Here is a 12,252-nt window from a genome sequence, read left to right as displayed (position 1 = left end):
TTTATATCTTGAATAATATACTCACAACATGTATTGAAATACTGGATATTCGAATAAGCAACGTAAGATCATCAAGTGTTGATCTTTCCATGGAAGATGCATTGATACGAAGAGTATCTAAATTGGTAAGTTAAAATATGGTAGCTAAATTGGTACAAAGAGTATCTAATGCGAGTTCGCAAATACTTGATTTTACTCCCTAAATTCTTATATCCAACTATTTGAGGATATCAAATTATATAGTTTGAAGTTAATATTGAGTGGTCTTTGACGATGTCATTCGTGAAGTAAAAATGTGATACCTAAATTAATACAAATAATACCTAATACGAATCCACAAATACTTGATTTTACTATTCAAATACTCAAATTTGATTATTTGATGATGTCAAAATATATAATTTGAAGTCAATATTGAGTGACCTTTGATAATGAGATCCGTTAAATAAAAATGGGATACCTAAATTGTTACAAGTATTACATAATTAGATTCCACTAATAATGTATTTTACCTTTTAAAACTCAAATTTGATAATAAGTATAATGAAAGAATATTGATACATATAATGAATGATTACCGATAAATATTATGAATGAATACTAATGAAGATGATATACAACGAAGTATTGACTTGTCATTTAATGAATACCAACAAGTATTGTGAATGAATATTAATGGTATTATAAATTAATACTCATAAGTATAAATAAAAAAATTCTAATAAGTATAATGAATAATTACCAATAAGTATTATGTCAAATAAGTATAATTATCAAATAAGTCATTCAATGAATATCAAAAGTATTGTCAATTAATATTGATAAGTATTTTATAAATATTTAATCTTAGAATCGATAGCTATATTTAAAGTGCAAACTTAAAGCTCATTTACAAACTATGTTCATAATTTATCTCCCAATTAGTCCATGATGAACAATGAACCATGTTTATTTATTTAAATGACATGAATAAGTATCCTACTGAATTTTTCATGGAAAGATTGCATATTCGAATATCCAGTATTTTAATACATATTGTGAGTATGTCATTTACGAAATCAAGTATTGCAAACTCAAATTAGATACTTCTCAGGTAAAAGTAAGTACTTTAAATTTTTCATATTTATTTGAGAATATTTTTTACCAAAAAAATATTAAATAAGATGAATATGTAATCCAAATGCATCTTCCATGGAAAGATCAATACTTGGTGAACTTACGTTGCATATTCGAATATCCAGTAGTCTATTACATATTATGAGTATCTCGTGTACCAAATCAAGTATTTGCAATATGAAATTAGGTACTTCTCAAGTAAAATTAAGTATTTTTAAATATTCATACTTATTTGAGAATTTGTTTTTTTTTTTTACAAAAAAAATTAAATGAGATAAATACGTCATCCAAATGCATTTTCCACAGAAATACCAATACTTGGGTGAACTTACGTTGCATATTCGAATATCCAATATTCTATTACATGTTATGAGTATCTCATGTACTAAATCAAGTATTTGAAATATGAAATTATGTATTTCTCAAGTAAAACTAAGTATTTTAAATTTTTCATGCTTATTTGAGATTTTTTTTTTTTTTTGCAGAAAATATATTAAATTAGATAAATATGTCATCCAAACGAATCTTCCATGGAAAGCCAACACTTGATGAACTTACGTTGAATATTTGAATATCCAATACTCTATTAAATATTATGAGTATCTCTTGTACCAAATCGAGTATTTGCAAACTCAAATTAGGTACTTCTCATCCAAATGCATGCATATTTCATGAAAATACCAACACGGGGAACTTACGTTTCTTATTCAAGTATCTAATATTTTAATACATATCGTGAGTATCTCATTTACGAAATCAAGTATTTGCGAACTCAAATCAGGTACTTCTCAAGTAAAACTAAGTACTTTAAAATTTGCATACTTATTTGAGAATTTGGTTTTTTAACAAAAAATATTAAATGCGATTAATATGTCATCCAAATGCATTTTTCATTGAAATACCAATACTTGATGAATTTACGTTGTCTATTCGAATATCCAGTATTTTAATACATATTGTGAGTATCTAATTTACGAAATCAAGTATTTGCAAACTGAAAATAGACATTTCTCAAGTAAAACTAAGTACTTTAAAATTTACATGCTCAGCTGAGAATTTGATTTTTTTTTACAAAAAAATATTAAATGAGAGGAATATGTCATCCAAATACACATTTCATGAAAAGACAAAAAATGAATGAATTTATGATGATCGTTCAAGATCTAGTATTTTCTTACATATTTGGAGTATTTAAAGAGCCAAATCAAGTATCTGAAACTTAAAAATAGATATTTTTTATGTCAAAATAAGTACTTAATCTTATTTTTATGATGATTGATGAATTATATTTTTTTAAAAATAAAATGACATGAATAAGTCATCATAATGTATTTTTAATGAAAAACCACCAACGACTGAATTTATGGTGATTGTTCGAAAATATAGTATTTTTTACACATTTGAAGTATTCAAATAACAAAATCAAATATCTGAAACCACATAATAGGTACTAATATTTTGGTAGATAGAAAACACACAATTAATTTGGTGGATAAAATTATATATTAAAAGGGCAAAAATGTAAAATTATCTTTATAGGTAGTTAAAACTAAGTTTGTAGTGTTGTCAGGTATTGATTTGTAAAAAAAATCTTCTAGGTACTGAATTTTAAATGAAAGATGTGCAGATGTATTTTGTTCAAATTTGCCCATAATAGATTAATATAAATAATTAATTAAAATCTATAAATTAATGAAGGACTTAAAAGACAAATTACACTTCTAAAAAGATTGGTTCTTTTATAATAGATATAATATAATATAATATAATAATAATAATAATAATATAAATAGATAATAGATTATTAAATTAAACTCTATAAATTAATGAATAACTTAAAAGACAAATTACAATTTAAATTAATGAAGGACTTAAAAATAAATCATCTATAAATTAATGAAGTATTGGCTCTTTTATATAAGTAATAGATAATAATAATAATAATAATAATAATAATAGATCACAATTTAAATTAACGAAGGATTTAAAAGATAAATCATCTATAAATTAATGAAGTATTGGCTCTTTTATATAAGTAATAGATAATAATAATAATAATAATAATAATTGATTGATATTAATAATTAATTAAAATATATAAATTAATGAAAGACTTAAAAGACAAATCATAATTTTAAAAATATTCTAAAAGATTGGCTCTTTTATCTATTATTATGATATTATCTATCTATTACCTATATCTATTACCTATATAAAAGAGCCAATCTTTTTAGAATTGTGATTTGTCTTTTAAGTCCTTCATTAATCTATTACCTATATAAAAGAGCCAATCTTTTTAGAATTGTGATCTTTTAGAATTGTGATTTGTCTTTTAAGTCCTTCATTAATATATATATATATATATATAAAATTAATTATTAGTATTAATATAATATTATTATTATTAAATATATATAATATAATATTATTTCTATTACCTATATAAAAGAGCCAATCTTTTTAGAATTGTGATTTGTCTTTTAAGTCCTTCATTAATCTATTACCTATATAAAAGAGCCAATCTTTTTAGAATTGTGATTTGTCTTTTAAGTCCTTCATTAATATATATATATATATATAAAATTAATTATTAGTATTAATATAATATTATTATTATTAAATATATATAATATAATATTATTATTATTAAATATATATAATATAATAATATTATTATTAAATATATATATATTTAATAATAATAATATTATATTAATATTAATAATTAATTATATATATATATATATTAATAAAGGACTTAAAAGACAAATCACAATTCTAAAAAATTGGCTCTTTTATCTATTACCTATATGAAAGAGCCAATATTTTTAGAATTGTGATTTGTCTTTTAAGTCCTTCATTAATTTTTATATATATATAATTATTAATATTAATATAATATTATTATTATTAATTAATTATTAATATTAATATAATAATAATATTATTAAATATATATATATATATTTAATAATAATATTATTATATTAATATTAATAATTAATTAATAATAATAATATTATATTAATATTAATAATTATATATATATATATAAATTAATGAAGTACTTAAAAGACAAATCACAATTCTAAAAAGATTGGCTTTTTTATATGGGTAATTTTATATGGGTAATAAAATAATAATAATAATAATAATAATATATTTAATAATAATAATACTATATTAATATTAATAATTAATTAAAATCTATAAATGAATGAAGGATTTAAAAGACAAATCACAGTTATAAAAAGATTGGCTTTTTTATATAGGTAATAGATAATAGATATATAGGTAATAATAATAATAGATAATAGATATAGGTAATAATAATAATAGATTAATATTAATAATTAATTAAAATCTATAAATTAATGAAGGACTTAAAAGACAAATCACAATTCTAAAAAAGATTGGCTCTTTTATATGGGTAATAAAATAATAATAATAATAATATAATAATAATAATATATTTAATAATAATAATACTATATTAATATTAATAATTAATTAAAATCTATATATTAATGCAGGACTTAAAAGACAAATCACAATTATAAAAAGATTGGCTCTTTTATATAGGTAATAGATAATTATTAATATTAATATAATTATATTATTATTAATTAATTATTAATATTAATATAATATTATTATTATTAAATATATATATATAAATTAATGAAGGACTTAAAAGACAAATCACAATTCTAAAAAGATTGGCTCTTTTATATGGGTAATTTTATATGGGTAATAAAATAATAATAATAATAATAATAATAATAATATATTTAATAATAATAATACTATATTAATATTAATAATTAATTAAAATCTATAAATGAATGAAGGACTTAAAAGACAAATCACAATTATAAAAAGATTGGTTTTTTTATATAGGTAATAGATAATAGATATATAGGTAATAATAATAATAGATTAATATTAATAATTAATAAAATCTATAAATTAATGAAGGACTTAAAAGACAAATCACAATTCTAAAAAGATTTTATAATTGTGATTTGTCTTTTAAGTCCTTCATTAATTTATAGATTTTAATTAATTATTAATATTAATATAATATTATTATTATTAAATATATATATAAATTAATGAAAGACTTAAAAGACAAATCACAATTCTAAAAAAGATTGGGTCTTTTATATGGGTAATAAAATAATAATAATAATAATAATAATAATGATGATGATGATAATAATATATTTAATAATAATAATACTATATTAATATTAATAATTAATTAAAATCTATATATTAATGCAGGACTTAAAAGACAAATCACAATTATAAAAAGATTGGCTCTTTTATATAAGTAATAGATATATAGGTAATAATAATACTAGATTAATATTAATAATTAATTAAAATCTGTAAATTAATGAAGGACTTAAAAGACAAATCATAATTATAAAAAGATTGGCTCTTTTATATAGGTAATAAGTAATAATAGATTAAAAAAATATTTATACTATTAATTCATTATATTCTCTCACATATAATGTTTTTATTTTTCATGGCTTTTTTAAAAACATATTTTTTGTTACTAATAGCAGTCTAAAATAGAAATTATTAACATCCTTCATTTTACTATTCGTACTGTGATCACAAAAGTTCGCAAAATTTATAAATATTATAAAATATGTATGTATGATCGAGTAAAATTTTAAAATTTTTTAACAACTATGTTGACATTCTTGCTCCAGACCAATTCATTGCAATATTGCATGATTTTAGTTTCAGATGCGGCGGCTTACCTGTTAACTTGGTTGAAACGTACTAACAACAGGTCTGGACAAGCAAAACGAAAACGAGGATTTGTCATACTTACGAGTTACAATGGAACATAGATAATTGTCGGATTTCAAAATACATTAAAGATGAATAATTTTAGCTCTTAAATCCTCGATAAATTTATCAAGATTCCTCTCCGAAGATCCACCATTATCCGAAGCATAATGCAAGATTTTCTTCACCTTCTCCGCTTGGTCCCTTAATCCCTGTGAAGCTGATCCACTCATGAAGCCTCTTATTTTTTCTGCAACTTCTTCCCTGCGAATGGGTTCTCCATCAGAAAGATTAATTCCGATCTTCAAATCCTCCACCACCAATTTCCTATTGGTAGGTTGATCATAGGCCACCGGATTACATATCATTGGAACCCCACACCACATGCTCTCGAGTGTTGAGTTCCATCCGCAATGCGTGACGAACCCTCCAACCCCTCGATTCGAAAGGACCATAATTTGATCACACCAGGGAACAATCAACCCTTTGCCCTTGATTTCGTCCTGGAACCCATCCGGGAAAATGTCCGAATCCCCGGATTTCAGAATATCTTCTCGTGCGACCCAAAGAAAGTTAACTTCACTTAGCAGGAGCCCGTAGGCAATTTCTTGAATCACATGTTTACTCGTCTGAACCACGCTGCCAAACGAGACGTACAGAACCGAGCCTGGAGGTTTCGAGTCCAGCCATTTTGCGCAGTCTGATTCGGACCGTAGACTTTTGGCAACCCTCGTGGTTTCTGGACGATTGGTGAAAGAGTAAACAGGGCCGATTGCATATGTTGGTTGATTCTTGCTTAAAGTATCTAAGGTTTTGGACTCGAGTTCTTGTACTGTGTAATGCAAAACGAAATCAGCTTTGCTCATTTCATGAAATGCTGCAAATACAGCTTTGTGTACCACAGTTTCTATTTCCTCCTCTTTGAAGTATGACATCAAGTCCTTCGTGGATATCGAATCAACTCCAGGAACGTATTTTATTTCTTCTTCATTGTTTCCTGATCATCAAGAAAAAATAGACAAATATTCAAGTATTATAAAACTACTCAATGCTCGTTTTCTCATATTATCAAAATGAGATCACCATAAGTTTATAAACTTATCAGAAACGAAGAATTAAGAAACTTAGAATACAAATATACCTTTAACTGGAAAATGGCCATTCTGAGTGACGATATCCCAGTGAAAGCCAACGGTAAAAACCAAAGCTGGCTGTGTGAAAAACGAAACATTCACCAGATCATACTTCCTCGCAATCCCGGGAGACCACGCAAAGAAACTGTCAGCAATCAAGACAGACACCGGAGTAGAATCAGCAGACCCAATCATGTTCCCTATAAATTCATCGACCCGAGCAGGAAAATCATTCAGCAGGGATCTCCAATACTCATCCAAGTGAAGAAGACGATCGAATTCCACAGGAAACCCGTCGGTAATAGTAGAGTAACGGATATCGAGGCCTGATTTACGAACTGCGGAAAATAAGTCAGTTTCTTTATCCGTGTTGGATTTCGTTAGAGTATGGTGGATGTGTTCGGCGTGCACGAATGTGACGGTGAGGCCCTTCGAAGCAAGTTTAATGGCTAAATTGACGAAGGGATTGATATGGCCTTGATATGGAAGTGGGAAAATTATGGCGTGGAGCTTGCAGCAGCTTGTATCCGCCATTTTCCGTAGAGATTGAACAATTGATTCGTTCATTCATCTATTTATTTAATACTAGAAAAATGTACGTGCGTTGCACGTAAAAACCTAAACTGCTGAAAATATATGTTCGAAATTTTGATAATATTTTAATGAATTAAAACATGGTTAATAACATTTATCAACCGAAACAAACTAAGTCATTTAAAAAAAAATATGACCATGGACGGTATATGAATCAGAGAAATTATCTTATCTACTTGACACTTTTTCCAATATGCTTCTTAGTTGATTTTGACAACTCAATAACTCTTTGTCGTAGTTTGTTATAATATACATATAATTATTTTGGTATGCTCAGTAAGTTTCTGATCGTCTTTAACATCTATTATGTTATTTACAATCCTTATCCGGAATCTGACATCCTCGTAGTTTGCTTCTTTATCCCGACATTTTTTTGGTTTTCTACATTGTTTTATCTGATAATCTTATTTTTCCGACTATTTTTTTGTTGTTAAATGATTTTTCAGCTTTTCACAATCATCAACTATAACTCCTTAGAAAAAATGCTTCTACTCGTGATAAACACTTGTGACTAAAAGTACGTATAACCTATATATTATTCAACAACATAACCAATGAATGATGTTGCACCTTCTTCAAATATTGTGATATTTATGATATCATTTTTATATATTTAGTATCAATATTATCAACATATAGCTATAAGGTTAATAAATTTTTAACAATTATTTCTCAATCACTGTGAGAAAAATAATTGAAATCTCTTCAAAAATGGCTATATCTTATAATTGTGTCCTCATTTAATTTGACGCAATTCAAGAAAGTCATCTTGATCGTCATTTATTGGAAGCTTTGAAATAATAATTTCGTGCATCATGTCATGAGGATGATATAGTTTCAATCTCATTTGTTGCGTTTAGAACATAATATTATATTATTCATTGAAACCAAACAAATTTTCTTCTTTCGAGTTTATATTTTGTTTTATAATATTTTATATCTTGTGGAACGACATAAAAAATTAATTATTGTATTTTAAAAATCTTGAGAAGAGATACGAATAATGTAATTAAGATATGCATATGAGATATCATTCAATATATGTCAAAGTATTTGTCTTATTCAATATCTCATCTAATAATATAACCATTTAGATTTCATGAGCATTTTATGATAGTCAAAATTAATTTGATGAAATATTGTAGAGTTTTATTTGAATTTCAATATTTGGCTAAGTGAATTTATTTGACGAGGAGTTTTCTATGCTACCATCATATATGTTATGAATTAGCTGGTTAGACACTTTGATTTAAAAAAAAAAGACAAAAACAATCTCGTAGTCACCTCGAAATATATCGAGATAATATTGGAGGAAATAAAGTGAAACTGGCTTAATGTCTCAATAAAATGCACATAATTGATCTATTATATTGTGTCAACAAAGCTTTAAAATTGTTCTCATACCATTATAAATAGACTGAGAATTATGCACAATTTGTTTTTCAATGAAGGATTTTTTCTTTTTGAAAAACTATTTTATTGATAAATATTGACATTTTATATGACATCCATATGTCGCACAACCATGAAGTATCAACTTAATCATTATATAACACTTAACGTACACATAAAATTTTTCAATTTTTTCTTCATTGTGCTTCGTTGAAATTTAAATCTGAATCATTCTTGATCTTAACATTTTACTTTAAATATGATTTAATATATATGTATATGTTTCATGTAACTTAGTTAGACCTAATTTCAAATATCTATAAACAAATGTGCTTGAATTATATCATACAGAAATTAGGATATAGTATGTAGGACCGAGCACTTGTCGCTTTACCAAAAGCTATAGCTAGTAGTAATGGTGCAACTCAAATCTTTTAAACCGCACAGCAGCTCAAGCACCACGGTTCGGCCGCTCTACCAAGTAGGGACAATTATTGCATCCAACAATCTCCCTCCCAATAATTGCACTCCCTGCAATCAATGGGAATCGAACCCGTGACCTTGGCTCTGATATCAATTGTAGGATCGAGCGTTTGCCGCTTTACCAAAAGTTATAGCTAATAGTAATGGTGCAACTCAAATCTTTTAAACCGCACAACAGCTCAAGCACCACGGTTCGACCGCTCTACCAAGCAGGGACAATTATTGCACCCAACATAGTAATATACAACATTATTTTTTGTTATTTAACATGTCTCTTTTTTTTTCATCCAGTATGTTTGTCTTAACTTTTTTATTCAAAATTTGACGCATTTCGTAGACTATATGTATGAAAAACCAAGAAATTATATAATTCACATAAATCATTTATTATTTTCTTCGTAGAACAGAAGACCCAAAATACGTGGCTTTGATTGGTGTACTCTCATACTTATTTTTATATAAACAACAAGACACATCATATAATATCAGAAAAATCAATTACCGCCAACAATACTAAGCAAAACGAATAAAAAAATCATAACACAAACAACCTCGATAAGAAAAAAAATGATAACTCAAAGTTTAAAAATAATTTATTTAGTACAATAACAAAGAAATTGAAGTATATACGAACAATAAAAAGTATAAATCACTCTCAAATTAAATATTAATTCATATTATTCACAATTTGTATAAATTTTCCAATATTTTTTTTCAAATAAAGAGAAGACGCCTTATTAATGTCATCGTTTTATAGATATTCATTTCACTTCTTAAAAAAAAACACAAATGAAAAATGGTGCCTTGAAATCATAATAAAACCATTTAGAAAATCAGCCGTAAAAATATAATACAAAGTCACACAATTTTTCTTAAACCATAGAAAAATATTAGGCATGAGTTAACTTGTGATATAATTAAAATTTAGAATTATGCATAATCATTGAATTAGAACAAAGTCGCATGCCAAAAATCTACTGGATATTATATATTTTAATATTTATCCATATTTGTTGTTCACCAGAGGACTCTTAGCCCTACCAAATTTTGTAGTTCACCTATTATTTTTATAATAAATAATATTACAAAAATAATATCAACAAGAACATAAAAACTCAAATTAAAATGCCTTCTATCAATCTAACTAAAACAAATTGATTAGATAATATAATAATGTCGTAAAAAATTTAAATATTGATTTATAGACAGAAGTTTGGAAATACGTTTGTCCCAATAAATAAAAAAAATTATCTCTTGATATTCTGAGACATAAGGTAAAAACAAAGAAATATTTCAATTTTTTTAATATTTTATAAGTCACTTCAAACTAAGTAATCTAAACAAACAAAAAACATGCATTATGTGTTTAAAAATTAACAAAATATCTCAACAATAAAAAATTGAAAAATAACCATTTTTGTTGGATATTTGATTTTATTTTCTCTTTTCTTTGTGCAAACAAATAAATCACATAAACAATGTAAAAACAATTACATGATCAATACAAATGACATAAAATAATCAAACATGTTAACGCTAGGGTAAAAAAACTCCTCTCATTGCAAGAACACAAAATGATCAAATGGAGCATATTATTTAGTAATATTTATTTAGCAGCATTTATAAAAAAATTGACCAAATATTTATTAATAATTTATTTTTATTTAATCCGATTCATCTCCCTTTGTCTTCCTATTATTATTTGACGGCAATGTATAAATTTAAGTAATTAAAATTAAATTTAAAAGTAAATTAAAATAATAATTAATTTGATTGAGTTAAATACACTATTAATGATCTTATTAAACTAAGATAAAAAAAATGACTTAAATAGCACCATTAACATGACAAATTGTAAAATAAAAAAATAATATAATAGTAAGCTCACAAATGAAAGTCATATATTTAATAGATTAATAGATAATATATTATTTAGTAATATGTATTTAGCATCATATATTGAAAATTGATTAAATAACTTAAATGTTTGCAATGAAATCAGTTACATACAAACATTTTCTCTCAATCTCGTATATTTGTTGATACATAAGTAATCTAAATATATCTACATTCTAAATGGGAAAAAAATGTTTTATATTACCTTAATATTTATTAATAATTTAATTTTATTCAATCACACTCATCTCTATTCGTCTTCCCATTATTACCTTAATGTTCGTAATACTAACAATTTATTTAAATTTATAACATTATGATAGTGATTTTCTGTGAATTTGATATCAATGTAAATATTAAAGTAAAAAATTTTAAAATTAAAAATATATATATTAATGATTATCATATGAAAAATAAATAAATAAATATGTATTTATGATAGTGATTTTCTGTGAATTTGTTGTCAATGTAAATATTAAAGTAATTAATTTTAAATTTAAAATAAAAATGTATTAATGATTATTATTAAAAGAATATATGAAAAAAAAACATGTATTAATTTAATTTTAAATTTAAAATAAAAATGTATTAATGATTATTATTAAAAGAATATATGAAAAAGATAAATATATATTAATGATTATTATTAAATAGATGAAAAAAAATAAATAAGTAATTATGATAGTGATTTTTTGTGAATTTGATGTCAATTTAATATTAAAGTAATTATTTTTAAATTTAAAATAAAAATATATTAATGATTATTATTAAAAGAATATGAAAAAGAAATTATGTATTAATGATTATTATTAAATGAAGGTAAGGATAT

The 12,252-nt window shown here is 24.3% G+C and overlaps 1 protein-coding gene across 1 annotated transcript; it reads right to left on the bottom strand.

The window, feature by feature from the left end:
- Positions 1 to 5,929: 5,929 nt before the first annotated feature.
- On the bottom strand, positions 5,930 to 7,614 carry LOC140837996 (UDP-glycosyltransferase 86A1-like). Its single transcript, XM_073204079.1, has 2 exons — positions 7,067 to 7,614; positions 5,930 to 6,922 (listed from the first exon to the last, which is right to left on the bottom strand). Exons 1-2 carry the CDS (start codon positions 7,590 to 7,592, stop codon positions 6,012 to 6,014), a joined length of 1,437 nt encoding a protein of 478 aa, XP_073060180.1. The 5' UTR covers positions 7,593 to 7,614; the 3' UTR covers positions 5,930 to 6,011.
- Positions 7,615 to 12,252: the final 4,638 nt, after the last annotated feature.

This window comes from Primulina eburnea, chromosome 8, assembly GCF_022965805.1.
Source record: "Primulina eburnea isolate SZY01 chromosome 8, ASM2296580v1, whole genome shotgun sequence".
Lineage (NCBI taxonomy): Eukaryota > Viridiplantae > Streptophyta > Magnoliopsida > Lamiales > Gesneriaceae > Primulina > Primulina eburnea.
This window is presented reverse-complemented; position numbering and strand designations above follow the sequence as displayed.

Coding starts and splice junctions, on each gene's coding strand:
- LOC140837996 (XM_073204079.1), bottom strand. CDS start 7,592: ATGGCGGATACAAGCTGCTGCAAGCTCCACGCCATAATTTTCCCACTT. Junction 6,923..7,066: donor TGGCCATTTTCCAGTTAAAG/GTATATTTGTAT, acceptor CTTGATGATCAG/GAAACAATGAAGAAGAAATA.